Source organism: Typopeltis vanoorti, chromosome 8, assembly GCF_054136105.1.
Source record: "Typopeltis vanoorti isolate ZY-2024b chromosome 8, IOZ_Tvanoo_1.0, whole genome shotgun sequence".
NCBI classification, from domain to species: Eukaryota; Metazoa; Arthropoda; class Arachnida; order Uropygi; family Thelyphonidae; genus Typopeltis; species Typopeltis vanoorti.
In genome coordinates, this window is record NC_143556.1 from 1,596,005 (window position 1) to 1,609,933 (window position 13,929).

Genomic DNA, 13,929 nt, shown 5'->3' on the forward strand with positions numbered 1-13,929 from the left:
ACAATACTAAATGCAGCAGCAAATGAAAGCTTAGGAAAAACCCTAAAATTCAATAAAAGAAGAAAAAATCTGAAGATATGGGATGATACAATCAAAGAAATAATCAAAATGAAAAATGAAGCCTATCATAAATGGTTAAGCAGTATAAAGATTAGAAGGTGAAATAAAATATAAAAGAAGAAGAGCCATAGCGAAAAGAGAAGTCAGAAAAAGACATAGAGAATCATGAAACAAATTTGTTTCTAATTTAGAGCATGATTTATATAAAATATGACCCAATGAAACACTTAAGTACAGGTACTAAAGTAAACATAAAATTAAACACCGAATTGAAATTAGAAGAATTTCTAAATTACTACACAGAATTGTGGACAGATAGATATTTTAAAAAAGATAATTTGTAAACATTTAATGGGGGAAAAATGAAAATGAAAAGAAAATAAATAAAGAAGAATTAGAAATCAGCCTGAAAGAAACAAGAAATGGAAAATCACCTGGAGAAGTAAGTTAGGTTCAGAATTATATAAATATACAGGAACAAGGTTCAAAGAAAGACTCCTATTATCTTTAAATAAAATCTATTCAACCTTAACCCCCCGCCCCAGTAGAATGGAAAAAGCAATTGTGATCCCTATCTTTAAAAAAGGTAGTAGAGATAACCCCAAAAACTATAGAGATATAAAAAAATACTAAATTCCTGTTACCAAATATATAGCAGAATATATATAAAAAAAATCAGCTAACGCCTTTTTATTCCCGTATATACAGGGAGTAGGCGAGGCCGTTTTTAGCCCTATCTAACTTTTTGGAGACTGAGTGGGCAGTTCAATCTCCACTGGTACCCAATCAGAGATAGCCGGCCTAAGGCTATCACTAATTAAGTGGTACGCAGTGAAGAGAGACGGCTCTACCGGTGCCGCCATCTCGTCGTCCCTAACCCTAAACTTGTATTTAATGTCTGAAATAATGTGGGTTCTAGGGTCGATTTTTCTTGAGTTTATGGAACGAAAAACCCGCTTGCCCGTGCCAGAGATCGACTAACTCGGAAACCGGTCGAAAAAAGGCTTAGAAAAATTTCCTCTAGTCGCCGACTAGAGGAAAATCCTGGTGTGCAAACCACAGTGCGGCCAAGCCCTGTGGTGTGCAAACGTCACATCCACTGAGCTACACAGGCTCCCCAGAATTTTAAATAACAAACTAATAAATGATTATGACAACTTTATTTTAGAAGTACAGAATGGATTTAGAAAAGGACGTTCGTGTATAGAACCGGCCTTTTCCCTAAAATTAATAATAGAGAAAAGAAGGGAATGTATTTTAGAAACACATATTACATTTATTGACTTTGAAAAGCACTTGACAAAGTTAAAAGATGCATTTTATTTAACATATTAAAAGAAAGACAAATACCAAATAATATTCTAAAAGCTATCATAAGTATATTTAAAAATAATCAAATACAAATAAGATTAAATCATGAGCTATCATGATTTAATCTAATTTTATACTGGAGAGATAAACCAAGGAGTCCTACAGGGATGTCCCCTTTCAGTAACTCTTTTAATATTTATCTAAATAAAATAATAATAAAATGGAATAAAAATTTCGATCAAGGTATTAAACTTTCTCGTACTGTGAACTTAAACACTCTCCTTTTTGCCGATGACCAAATAATAATTACAAATTCTGAAGATAACTTACAGAAGGTATTTTAAATTTAAATGAGATAGCCAAGGATTATGGAATGATAATATCAATAGAAAAATAAAAAACGATTGCCTTTAAAGGAGAAGATCCAGTAAGAACTAAAATAGTAATAGATAACAAGATTTTAGAACACCAAAACCTAAAAATTGCAAAATATTTAAAAATAACAGGCGTAGTTAACTGTATATTTAAACCAAACCTGGTACAAAAGCAAACCAGACTAAAAGTATACAATATATTAGCCCTACTGGTCCTGTTGTATGGAAGTGAAATCTGGACAATAAAACAAAAATACAACAAACAGAGATTAATAACAGCTGAAATGAAGTTTATGAGAAAAACAGCAAAGTATACCCTATTTGATCACAAAAGAAATCAAGAAATTATGAAAGAATTAAACCAGAAATCATTAATAGAAAAAAATTAAAAAATATAAACACAAATGGATGATACACGTTGAAAGAATGAAAACAGGATTACCAAAACAAGCATTGAATTATAAACCATTAGGGAGAAGAAAACTAGGACGCCCACTTAAGAGATTCAACGATGACTTGTAAAGCCGGAACAGGCCAGTCTAGGTCTAAATCCGTGATAGGCATGATGATGATGACAATCATTATTGTTATTAATTCAAATACTTTCAAAGAGAACAACCACTCATTCCAGAATGGTACCCCCTCCACACATCAAATGGGCTCCACTATCGTCCCTACTAGACCTTCCCAGGTACTGTATCTAAATCGGAATAAACATTCATTTGTGAAAGTTTCACCCCCCCCATTATTTTTATTAGTTTGATAGTATTCTCTTTAATTTTGTGCAATACCTTTCGTCACATGTTTTAAAATTTGAGCCGATCTTTCTTGTAGTTCCATAGTGCTGCTATGCTCACCCTTCTGTTACGGTCTCTACGCATTAAACGTCTGTTGATGATGATGATGTTCAGCCTGTTTTCTACCGACTACGTGGTGAAGGTCTCCCCCATTGCGGAAGGGTTGGGTCTGTTTCACCCATGGTGACCCAGTCCATCTTGGGAGACTGTTTATTTACTTGTATAAATGAATACATGAAGGTGAAAGACAATCACAAACATCTATGCCCACGGCGGGATTCGAACACGCAGACTCTTGGCTGGAGGGCTGATTTGCCGGCCATTCTGCCAACCAGGCCGGCAAATTTCTGTTACTAGCATCATAATCCAGTGATACATTTAGGGAAGATTGCTCTTATTTCTAGAGGGCAGCACGTGTTCAGGTATCGTTTATGAATACTTTATATTGCTTATGCGAAGTTATATATATTTGACGTGTTATGTTGTAAAAGCAAAATGTTGGAGTCATTTGTAATTTCTGATCGTGTGTTGTTGGATATATGTCGATTTATATTTATTTTTTTCATGAATTGGCATGGTTTCATAAGGATTGTGGCTAAAAATGCTTGATAACAAAAATTTCGGATTGAAATGCTAAATGTGCCAAATGGAAGAAAATGATTCAGTTCTGCAAATAAAACTTTGGGTGTTAGAACATGCCTGCAAATATCATATGGAAAATGTGATAGCGGGTAATAATTTCTATAAATAAATAAATATATATATATATATATATGTGTGTGTGTGTGTGTGTGTGTGGGTGAGTTCAGTCTTTTGGGCTTTCTAATACACCAGAAATGTGTTTTTTTATGTTAATGAATTATAACGAATTATTATTATTATTATTATTTGATGATATCAGTCGGTGTGAAGAGACTAATTGCTGAAAATTTCATGATTTGCATATTACAATATGGGCATCTCCGTGGAGTCATAAAGACTCATCGCGTGAGACCCAAACTATCCACATAATATTTTTCATACCTCTTCTTGAACTCATAACTACACGGGAAAAACTAGTAGAAAGAAAAATCAGCAATAAGAAGGTCTACTTGTTAAATATGTTAGGTTATTTGTAGAATGTGGGGGGGGGAGGCTAAAGTAATCAGTTTCTTATATCTTTCTTTCTTTCTTTTTTTTTTTTTTATGAAGGGAAATAAAAGCTTATATGAAACTTGCAGGATTTATTTTAAAAAATCAGGTCTTCTGATGTTAATATCATGTATAAACTAAAATACAGCAAACCAGACTCTAGAACAAGTAACAGTTTTTCATTATTTAGAATGTGATATAACATACCATTAAACATAAATTAAACAAAATATGTAAAAAGTAATAGCATTTCAAGTGCTATAAAACCATTAAACTCTATAAAACCATTAAAACTACAGCAGGTAGTTTTGACACTTGGACACTCAATCTGAAAAAAGCACAGAAAATTAGAGTATTCAAAAGTATGCTTAAAAAAATAAATAAGACACGTTAGTAAGAACACAAAACAAATGAGCAAGTCAAACACGAATCAAACTGTGAAGATCTCATAGCTATAATTATCATAGCAGATATACGTGGTAAGTGGTGATAAAGGTGATTGGGTAAGGGCAGGTGTGGTGGGGAAATTGCACCCAACCAATTTCTTGGGTAGGACTGGTTATAGATATAAAAATGAACTGCTGTGTTTGTTTACAAATGCAAGAAGTATCAGAAATAAGGGGATGAAATGGTTTCAGTGATTGAGTTTATTCGCCCCCAAGTGAAATATGGTTAAATGAAGATGATATCGTAATGGGAATAGAAATAGAAAGGTACAGTATTTTTCGAGAGGATAGAAAGGGCAAGAAGGGAGGAGGAGTGCTGCTGATGATAGCAGGAGAATTAAGTCCACATAAGGTAGACATCACAGAGGGAAATAGTGGCACTGGTTATAAGGCAGTGTGGTGTAATGTGGATGTTAACAGGAAGACATATTTAGTTGGATGTTTCTATATGCCAGGGAATACAAAGGGTGGTGATGAAGAAATGTATAAACGACTTGGATTAGTGAACAAAGGAAGGGTCATTATTATGGGTGATTTTAATTGTGGTGGTATAGATTAGAATAAAGAAATAGCATTTGGGAATAAGGAAAATGAATTTCTTGAGAGATAACTATCTCAGACAGCATGTAAAGAAGGGCACAATAGGATCGAGAGTTTTAGATCTGATCATTTTGTCAGAGAATGTAATTACAATTGTCAGTGAGGTTTTGCACTTTCCTCCAGTTGGTGAAAGTGATCACCTGTGGCCAGCCATATCGAAACTTTTGTGAGGAAAGGATATGTGTGGAATTATAAGAAATCAAGAAATTATTGGTAATGACAAGCTTAAGAGACAGCTTGGAGTTATAACGTGGAATGAGGAGTTGAGCTCTGAGGAAATAAATGCTGCATGGGAACTGACAAAGAAATACTTAACAGCATTAATGGATGAATGTGGAGCTTAAGTATGAAATCTAGATAAAGAAGGTACCTTAGAGGAAGTACGAGATGAATAATGGTAATAATCAGTTGCCTGAAGCATAAGCCACGAGAGTGACTCAGTGAGGAAAATGAAAGTGCAGTATGAGCAGAAATTGGCAAATCAGGCGAAGAAAATACCTAGAGAGATTTTTTAGATATGTGGCAAGTAAAAGGAAAATGATCATGGTAAGATGATGTTAATGGATAAAAGTGGTAGAATAGTAACTGCTGCAGAAGACATTGTTGAGGTATTCAGTGATCAGTTTATAAGGGTGAAGTGATCACCTTAGTTGTGGCCAGCCATATCGAGACTTTTCAGGGTAGAATCATGAGGAACTTAAGTGTAGAGGACATAGGAAAGGATGGCTTAATTGTGAGTGAGTAGGAGGTATTTGAGGAAATAAATAACCTTGATGTCAATAAGGCAATAGGATTTGATGACATCACCATGCATTTTAAGGGAATGTTCCAGTCAATTGGCAGTAACATTGGCATGCTTGTTTAATAAGAGTCTTACAACAGCACTGGTTCTAAGGGAGTGGAAAGATGGTAAAATTGTTCCACAGCATAAAAGTGGTGATAAGGCTGTTGCTTCAAATTATAGGCCAATCTGTATATCTGGAGTTGTGGTGAAGGTACTAGAGAGAGAGAGAAAGAGAGATTGATGAGAAGCAGGATGCAGAATTGGATCCTGCTTCTCATCAATCTGCATCCTGCTTCTCATCAAAGAGGAAGATCACTTCCTCTTACAGTGGTGTACTGCAGGAGTCAGTTTCATGACCATCGTTGTTGAGTTTGTATATTAATGGTATTGGGATGGGTTTAACTAGTGATATGCAGCTGTTTGCAGATTATGCAAAATTGGGGAGAGCAATGTAGAGTCAAGCAGATGTTATGGCCTTGCAGGAAGACTTGAATAGATTGCATGAATGGGCTATGAATCTTCTCAGTTCAGAGGAGATTTACAAAGGTTGCCAGTTGTCTTTGGAATTTGGAGTACGAAGACAGATTAAGCAAATGTAAATTGCAAAGCCTTGTGAATAGGAGGAAGGGGAGGGGGAGATATGATTGAGACACATAAGCTAATCAGGGGTTGTTATCATGTTGACATGGAAGATTTTTCATAGAATGAGAGAGGGGATAGAACAAGAGGCCATCACTGGAAACTCTGTATAAAGAGGGTGCGAGCAGAGGTATAAGGAGCAGGTTCTTAGCATGGAGAGTGGTTGGTAAGTAGAATGCATTACCTGAGTGTGTTGGGAATGTAGACACATAGGATTATTTTAAGGAATGGTAGACCAAAAAGAACTTGGCTATAGTCTTTGAAGGAAAGTTTTCACAATTACTAAGCTTCAGAGAAATGCCAGAAATGGTCAGAGATAGAACTAGATGGCATAGATTTACATGTAGGGGACTCAACCCATTATCTGACAGATGAGGAAGAAGATAACATAACTTTATAATAATAAATTACACCATTTTAAGCAATTATAGCACTATAGGAAAACAACAAAAGACAAAACAAAAAATGAATAATTTAAAACTATATAAACTATATATAAGTCAGGGAAAGTATATACAGGGTGTTCGGGATAAATTTGACAGTTTCGTAAGGAAAAAGAAAATCTTCTTTGTATCTATTAAATTTAATGAATTGACAAAAAAACATTACAGGCAGAGTTAATTACAATACTATCAACAAGATTTACTCAAAATAACCACCATTAGCATCGATCACAGCTTCAATTCTGCTTCGGAACCTCGAACAAGCTGATGCTACAGTCTCCCTGGGAAGGGCCGCAAAAACTGTTTTAATTTTATCCATTAACTGGGCTTTTGTATTACTGGAAGTGCGATTGGTGTCTTTTTCAACTGCGCCCCATACAAAATAATCCATGGGGTTAAGGTCTGGGGAGTTTGGAGGCCAAACATTTGGACTGGTGAAGTCGTAGAAATTTTCAGACAACCATTTTTGACTTTTCCCAGAGGTGTGGCAAGGGGCCGAATCCTGCTGCCATACATATGGCCTACCATTGGCTACCCTTGTTATCCAGGGCTTGACTACAGTTAGCAACTCCACGAACAAAGCCCGAATTCCAATGCCAGGGTTCTTCAACACCTGTTCCTGCAGATTTGCGAGGAATTCTGCTGTACGAACGCAATCAGATCGTCTGCTAGGGATCTTTCTTCTTGCTACATCCTCGTAGTCACCATTGCAAGTCTCTAGTTCATGCCTGATTGTTTTTACTGTATTCAGGGAGCATTGGGCAGCAGTCGTAATATCCTTATTTTGATGGCGGGCACAAATCATCATGATACAAGTTATTCTCTTCCATGATTCAGGTGGGTTCCAGCTATCCATCCTTTCTGACATCTTGTATATGAATGAAGAAGGGTCCAAACTTTTAAATGAAGAGAAGTGTGTGTTAATACATGTAACTTACGGAAAAATATAATTAATTATAAATATGTCAAATTTATCCCGAACACCCTGTATGTATATGTGTATCAGTGTAAGTCAGGGAAATACCAACATTATATGGTTTGTGAGTTGAATAGAGAGGAAAAAAAAAGGAAAGTTGAACATAATCAGCTGAAATGAAGTTTCTTAGAGTTAAAAGAGGTATTGTTGTTGTCAAGTCCATTGAAGAGCTTCTAGATATGACTGTGGATCTGGAGAACTGCTTTGGCAATCTGTTGAACTTTGATGGAGTAGAGCTTTTCTCTAGGGTTATTGTCAATTTTCTGTAGAGCAGCAGCAATTGCTGGACAAGAATAAATATAGACAAGTGTTAGTTCAAATCCTAGACAGTTTTTGCATGTTTCGTAGCTCCTAGTACCATCTGGCTGAATTTTCATGCCTTTAAAATGTTCCATCCTTAGTCTGGTGATGACTGTGGTTATTTCCCTATTTTCATTAATTTCACTGATTTCATTCTTCTTCTTGATAGTTTGTTTTACCAATCTTATTTTGGTGAGAGAGTTAGCATCAGTTAGTAATAGTGGGTGTAATTTTTGAGATAAGTACCTTGTTTCTTTGGCTAGTCTGTCTGCTCTTTCATTGCCTTCAATATTTACATGGGCTGGTATCCGTTGCAGTGTGGAGTTCTTATTTTTCAAATTTAAGCTTGTTAGTAGTTCATGAATTTCCTGTGTGAGTTTTGTTTTTCCATTTTTTAATGCCTCAAGTGCAGATTTTGAGTCGCTGTAGATGGTTATTCCTTCTGTAATGCTTATTACTGGTTTAAATTAAGGGGATATTAAATCCCTCATTGTTTTAAAACCAAATAAGAATTGGCTCTTTATATTTAAGTAACTTAATGGGGCACCTTTTTGACAACTCGTATAGTAGCAGAGTATATAAGTTCTTTTCACCATACCCTTTGGTATTAATTTGGTCTAGCTACTCACTGATGAAGCCTCAATAAAGGCTGAAACAGGTTTGGGTAGTGACCTCCCACCATAATGTAATAACAGCATACATTTCCTAGGAAACGTGTTTTTACATCATGGAAAATACCAAGAATAGCGATCAGAACTTTGCTACGAGCTGCCTGTGTTTGTACTATGTACTAGGACTACGTGCATTTTCTCACACTAGTAGTCGCCGATACTTTTATAGTTTATTATACTATATTCGGCATGAAACTCTCTAATTCCAATCTTTGAGTTTCTTATTCAGTTTTAAAACAATGTGGGATTTAATATCCACTTAATTTAAATTATGTATATATTGCCAAAATGAAGCCGATTGGCTCTTTATATTTAAGTAACTTAATGGGGGCACCTTTTAGACAACTCGTATAGCATAGTATATAAGTTCTTTTCGCTATACCCTTTGATATTAATTTGGTCTAGCTACTCACTGATGAAGCCTCAATAATGGGATTGCTAATATGAGTTCGCTCTCTTAAGGTTTTTGCCTTAAGGGAGCAATTTGAGTCTCCGGGGAAAGTGTTTTCCGGCACGACCCGGTGAGGGGCTTTGTCTGTGAATTCTTTTCTTCGGAATATGAGCGGTTCTGCTCGGTGGTGGTGGGTGGAAGGCCACCACTGAGTGGAGCCAACGCTGAGATGGAGGGTCTTTCGCCCACAATTGAGTGGCCTAGGGATCGTCCGAATTTTTAGCGAAGGCTTTACTTATTCATAAGGCTGAAACCAGTCTGGGTAGTGACCTCCCACCATAATGTAATAATAGCATACATTTCCTAGGAGATGTGCTTTTACATTATGGAAAATACCAAGAATAGCGATCAGAACGTTCTCCACCTTTGCTACGAGCTGCCCGTGTTTGTACTATGTACTACACGGGCAGCTCGTAGCAAAGGTGCACTAGGACTATGTGCATTTGCTCACACTAGTAGTCAGTCGCCGATACTTTTATAGTTTATTATACTATATTATACTTTATTCGGCATGAAACTCTCTGATTCCACTCTTTGAGTTTCTTATTCGGTTTTAAAACAATGTGGGATTTAATATCCCCTTAATTTAAATAACGTTTATTTAAATAATGTTTATATCGCCAAAATTAAGTCGATTGGCGCTTTATATTTAAGTTTATTACTGGATTCGAGAGATAGAATTTAAGAGCTGTTTGTATGGCTGTTAATTTACAAGTGAAGTTTGAAGCTATTTTGCCAGCTGTGGTTTTGATTTGCATTTCCTCGCTTCCAGGTAGAGTTACAAAAACCCCTGAACCTCCTTAGTTGAGTGCTTTATCAGGTGATCCATCAGTGTAGGCAATGACATGATGATGATGATAATAGGCTGTTCATCATTTTTCTACCCACTGCAGGGTGAAGGCCTCTCCCATTGAGGGAGGTTTTGGGTCTACTACTCCCATGGTGACCCAGTAAATATTGGGAGAGTGTATCTATACTGGGTGAATGAATGTATGAAGGTGGGAGACAATCACAAACATCCATGCCGACGCGAGATTCGAACCTGCGGTTAGTGTATCCGTGGACAGCGGATACACTAACCACTCGGCCAACCAGGCTGGCTTAGGCAATGACATGGTTTGGATTATTTAAGTGATGTATGGTGTCAAGTACTTTTCTTTTATTTTCTTGCTGTGAATCCTTTTTTGAACAAGGTTCTAGGAGATTTAAGTTAATCATTGTGTTCTTTGGTAGAAAAGTGGAAAAGAATGGCTCTTTGCTTATTTCAATGCTCTTAGTCAATCTGTTTTCTAATTTCTGATGATATTGTAATGTATATGATCTCTTTAGTCTAGATTTTCTTGTATAGGCATTGAAAGTCATGAGTGAGATGTGATCCTGTTGGTGGCTCCTGATTCTGTTAGTGAATATAACTGTGGAGAGTTTTCTTCTGTCTTCTAGTATGTGAAGCCCACACTCTTGTTGAGCTTTTAAATTATTTGTGGATGAGACTGCACCTATGATAATTTTTGCTGCTCTTGAGTGTACTCTGTTTTAAAGTTTTTCTTTTGAGCTAGTAGAAGCTGGAGCCCCAGATTGCTGAAACATATTTCATAGTAGGGCATATGAGTGCTGTATATGTAGTTTGAGTGGTTTCGGTTTTGCACCTTACTTTGTTCTACAAAGCCTTTTGATGATATTAAGCTTTTTAAGAGCTTTATTAGGTATATTTGTAATATGAGTTGGAAATCTCAGTTCGGTGTCTAGAGTTAGGCCTAAGTGTTTTGGAGTATCTTCAGAACATCTTCAGATGTTCTGAAGATACTGTTTTTTCTATTTTGGTATTATATATTTTGATTTGAGGGTTGTAATTGTGTCTATTTTTTCTATCAGTGGAGAAGATGCTCGTTTTGTTTTTTCTGGATTTATCTATAGTTTAAGTTCCTTTGCACATCTTTCTAAGCCTTTTATTGAATTATTTAGGACTTTTTCAGATTGTTGAAGATTACTGCATGTGTGTGTCAGATTGTTATATCATCTGCATAGTATGCTATTTTTGTCATTTATTATGTGAGGATGGATATTGTTCATATAGATGAGAAATAAGAGTGGACTTAAAACAGAACCTTGTGGGACTCCATCCCAAGTTCGATGCATGTTGGAATAAATTCCATTAACTTTTACTTTCATTTTTCTTCCTTTCATGAAATCTGAAATCCAAATTAATGCATTTCCCCTTATTCCAGTATTGTATGCAATTTTTATTAACTTTTGTCTCCAGACACGATTATAGGCAGCTGTGAGATCCAAGTGTCTTCTTTGGTGATTTTTCTTGAAAGCCATGTATGACTGATTGGCAAAGATAAAATAATTGATCTTCTGTACTGTGTTGAGGCCTGTATGTGCTTTGGTAGAAGTTGATCTTGTTATTTTCTAAGAGCCAATTCATAAGTCTGGTATGTATTATTCTTTTGTTTAGTTTACAGAGAGTGCTAGCCAAAGCTATTGGTCTGTAGCTGTCACAGTCACTAGGGTTTTTGTTAGGTTTTGTTATGACTGATGTTTTCCAGATTTTTGGTAGTTTACCTGCATTCCAAGAGGTGTTAAATATCTTCAGAAGGCAGTTTTGGGCTATTTTCTCCATGTTTTTAATCATATGTCCAAAGATAAGATCTATTCCAGGTGTGTCAGGGTCAGTTTGACTAATTGCTCTTTCTAATTCTAGCCCCAATAGATGTATCTTCAGAATCTGAAGATGTTCTGAAGATACTTACACTTCGATAAAGGATTAAACTAAATTTATTATAGTCTATCCAAATGGAAAAAACCTTCCAACATATTTCTCTAAATCCAGAGTAATTTAATAATAAAGTGAGACACCTTTTGGCAACTTGTATAAGTAAATATGACTTCTCATTGTTTCCATCTTGGTATCACCACCTCTCCACCTCTGGGTAGTGGCCCTTCCCTTAATGCATAGCATTATACATATCTGCAAGGAGATGTGCTTTGCATTATGGGAGATACTAAGACAAGGAGTGACGAGAGCTTTGTCCACCTTTACCACGAGTTGCCTCTGACCTGAAGATACTTCAGGTGCAAACTTTGTTTGCTTACACTTAGATAAAGGATTAAACTAAATTTATTATAGTCTAACCAAGTGGAAAAAACCTTTCACCACAGTTACATGTCAGTGATTGATGCAAGCCCCACTTTTACATCATGGTAGCACATCTGGCATGGCCTCTCCTGAGGCAGTTGAGTGTGCTCCAGGTATCTCACATTGTTGTCTAGGCAGGTCAAAACCAGGAGCCTCTGTTATAGGATCTGTAATGAGGTATCCATTTTTTATTATTGAAGTAAGCCAGTGATTCTATCATTCAATTTCAGGAGAATATATATCTGATTGCTGAGTTTTCCAGATCGGGTTGCAGGACTTTAAGTGAATAGGTGGTAGATTTTGGAGGTCCGCATGGATGGGTAAGGTGTTATTTACCATACATTTTATCCACTCTGTTAGCGGAAGCTTTCCTCCTTATGTCTGGTGGTGTGATGTTAGAGAGTGTTGGTAGCCATTCAACAGGTGTAGACTTTATGCAATCCATGATAATTCTTGTGGTATCGTTAAGTTGCACATCGACCTTGCTGACATGGTGACTCGAATACCACACTGGAGCACATTATTCTGCACAAGAGTGCACTAGGGCATGGGCAGCAGATTTTAAAGTGTTGACTCCTGCCCCCCCCCCCCTGCCTGAACACTCAAGCTTCCTGATGATGTTATTCCTAGTTTTTAGCTTTTGACAGACATTTTCCAGGTGTTTTCTGAAGGTTAAAGAGCGATCTAAGGTGACTCCGAGATATTTTGGGTTGGGATTGTGCTTCAGAGTTTCTCCTTTGAATGAGACCTTCAGCCGTTTATCAGCTTAATGATTGTTCAAGTGAAATGTGCAGACTTCAGTTTTAAAGGGATTTGGACAGAGATGCCATTTGGTGTAATAGTTGTACAGAACTTCAAGGTGAGAACTGAACACACTCTCGGCCTCTTTCAGGTGTTTATTCTGAGTTACCAATGCCGTATCATCTGCGTATGCGAACTTTCGGGATGAGGTTTGTGGCATGTCACTAATGTATAGGTAGTCCATTTTTTAGTACTTTAAAGGGACTATTTTTACCATTCAGTTGTACCTTGAATTTGCACTTTGATGTGATGCGTTTTAGGATGTTAATCATTTTTGGGTCTTGTATGACAGTTGCAAATTTCAATATGAGTCCATTCACCCAAACTGTGTTGTATGCAGCGGACAGATCTATGAATGCTACTGAGGTTTTAACATTTTGAAAACCAGCTTTTATATGTGTGGTATAGGCAAGTACTTGATCGCTGCAGCTGCGAGAGTCTCTGAATCCAACTTGTTCATTTGGTACTATGGCATTAATCAGTGAGTAAATTCATTTATAGAGTAATCATTCAGAAAGTTTATAGGGAATACTCAGTAAAGGTATTGGTCGATAGTTTGCTGCATCAGTGGGCTCTTTTTCAGGTTTTAGGATGGCTATAATTTTGCTCCTCAGGAATTCCTTTGGGATGTTCCCACTTACTAGATTTTACAGAAAAACTGCAATAGCTACTTACGAACGATACTTCCAAGATTTTTAATGAACTCGGGGTATATACCATCCAGGCCTGCTGCTTTATTATTTTTCAGTGATTTAATTGCTTGAATCAGTTAGTTTTTGGTGAATGTCATTGAGAGGTGGTTATTTTGTTTGACACTTCTATAAACACAAATATATTTGGTCCTAATTTCTTTAGAATAGGATGCACTAATCTTTTCATTGTTAGATGTTTGCTGGATTCTAGTTGCCGTGTCTTTAGGAGTGATCTCCGTGACTTCTTTCTGCTTAGAAACTGATACAGTTCCAAGTTTTCGTAGTAAGGCCCACGCCTTGCAGCTTGGGCTTTG

At 36.5% G+C, this 13,929-nt stretch overlaps 1 protein-coding gene across 2 annotated transcripts in view; it reads left to right on the forward strand.

The window, feature by feature from the left end:
• Window positions 1-2,974: 2,974 nt before the first annotated feature.
• LOC150103676 (uncharacterized) overlaps window positions 2,975-13,929 on the forward strand; it is a 165,191-nt gene continuing 154,236 nt past the window's right edge. The window contains exon 1 of one of the 2 annotated variants that reach the window (XM_090397045.1): window positions 2,975-3,273. Coding sequence is in view for 1 of the 2 variants with exons in the window: in XM_090397044.1 (XP_090253170.1) it covers window positions 3,180-3,273 (94 nt within the window). In the remaining variant the exon portion in view is untranslated. The remainder of the gene's footprint in view (window positions 3,274-13,929) is intronic. The other variant, XM_090397044.1, reaches the window with a different exon arrangement.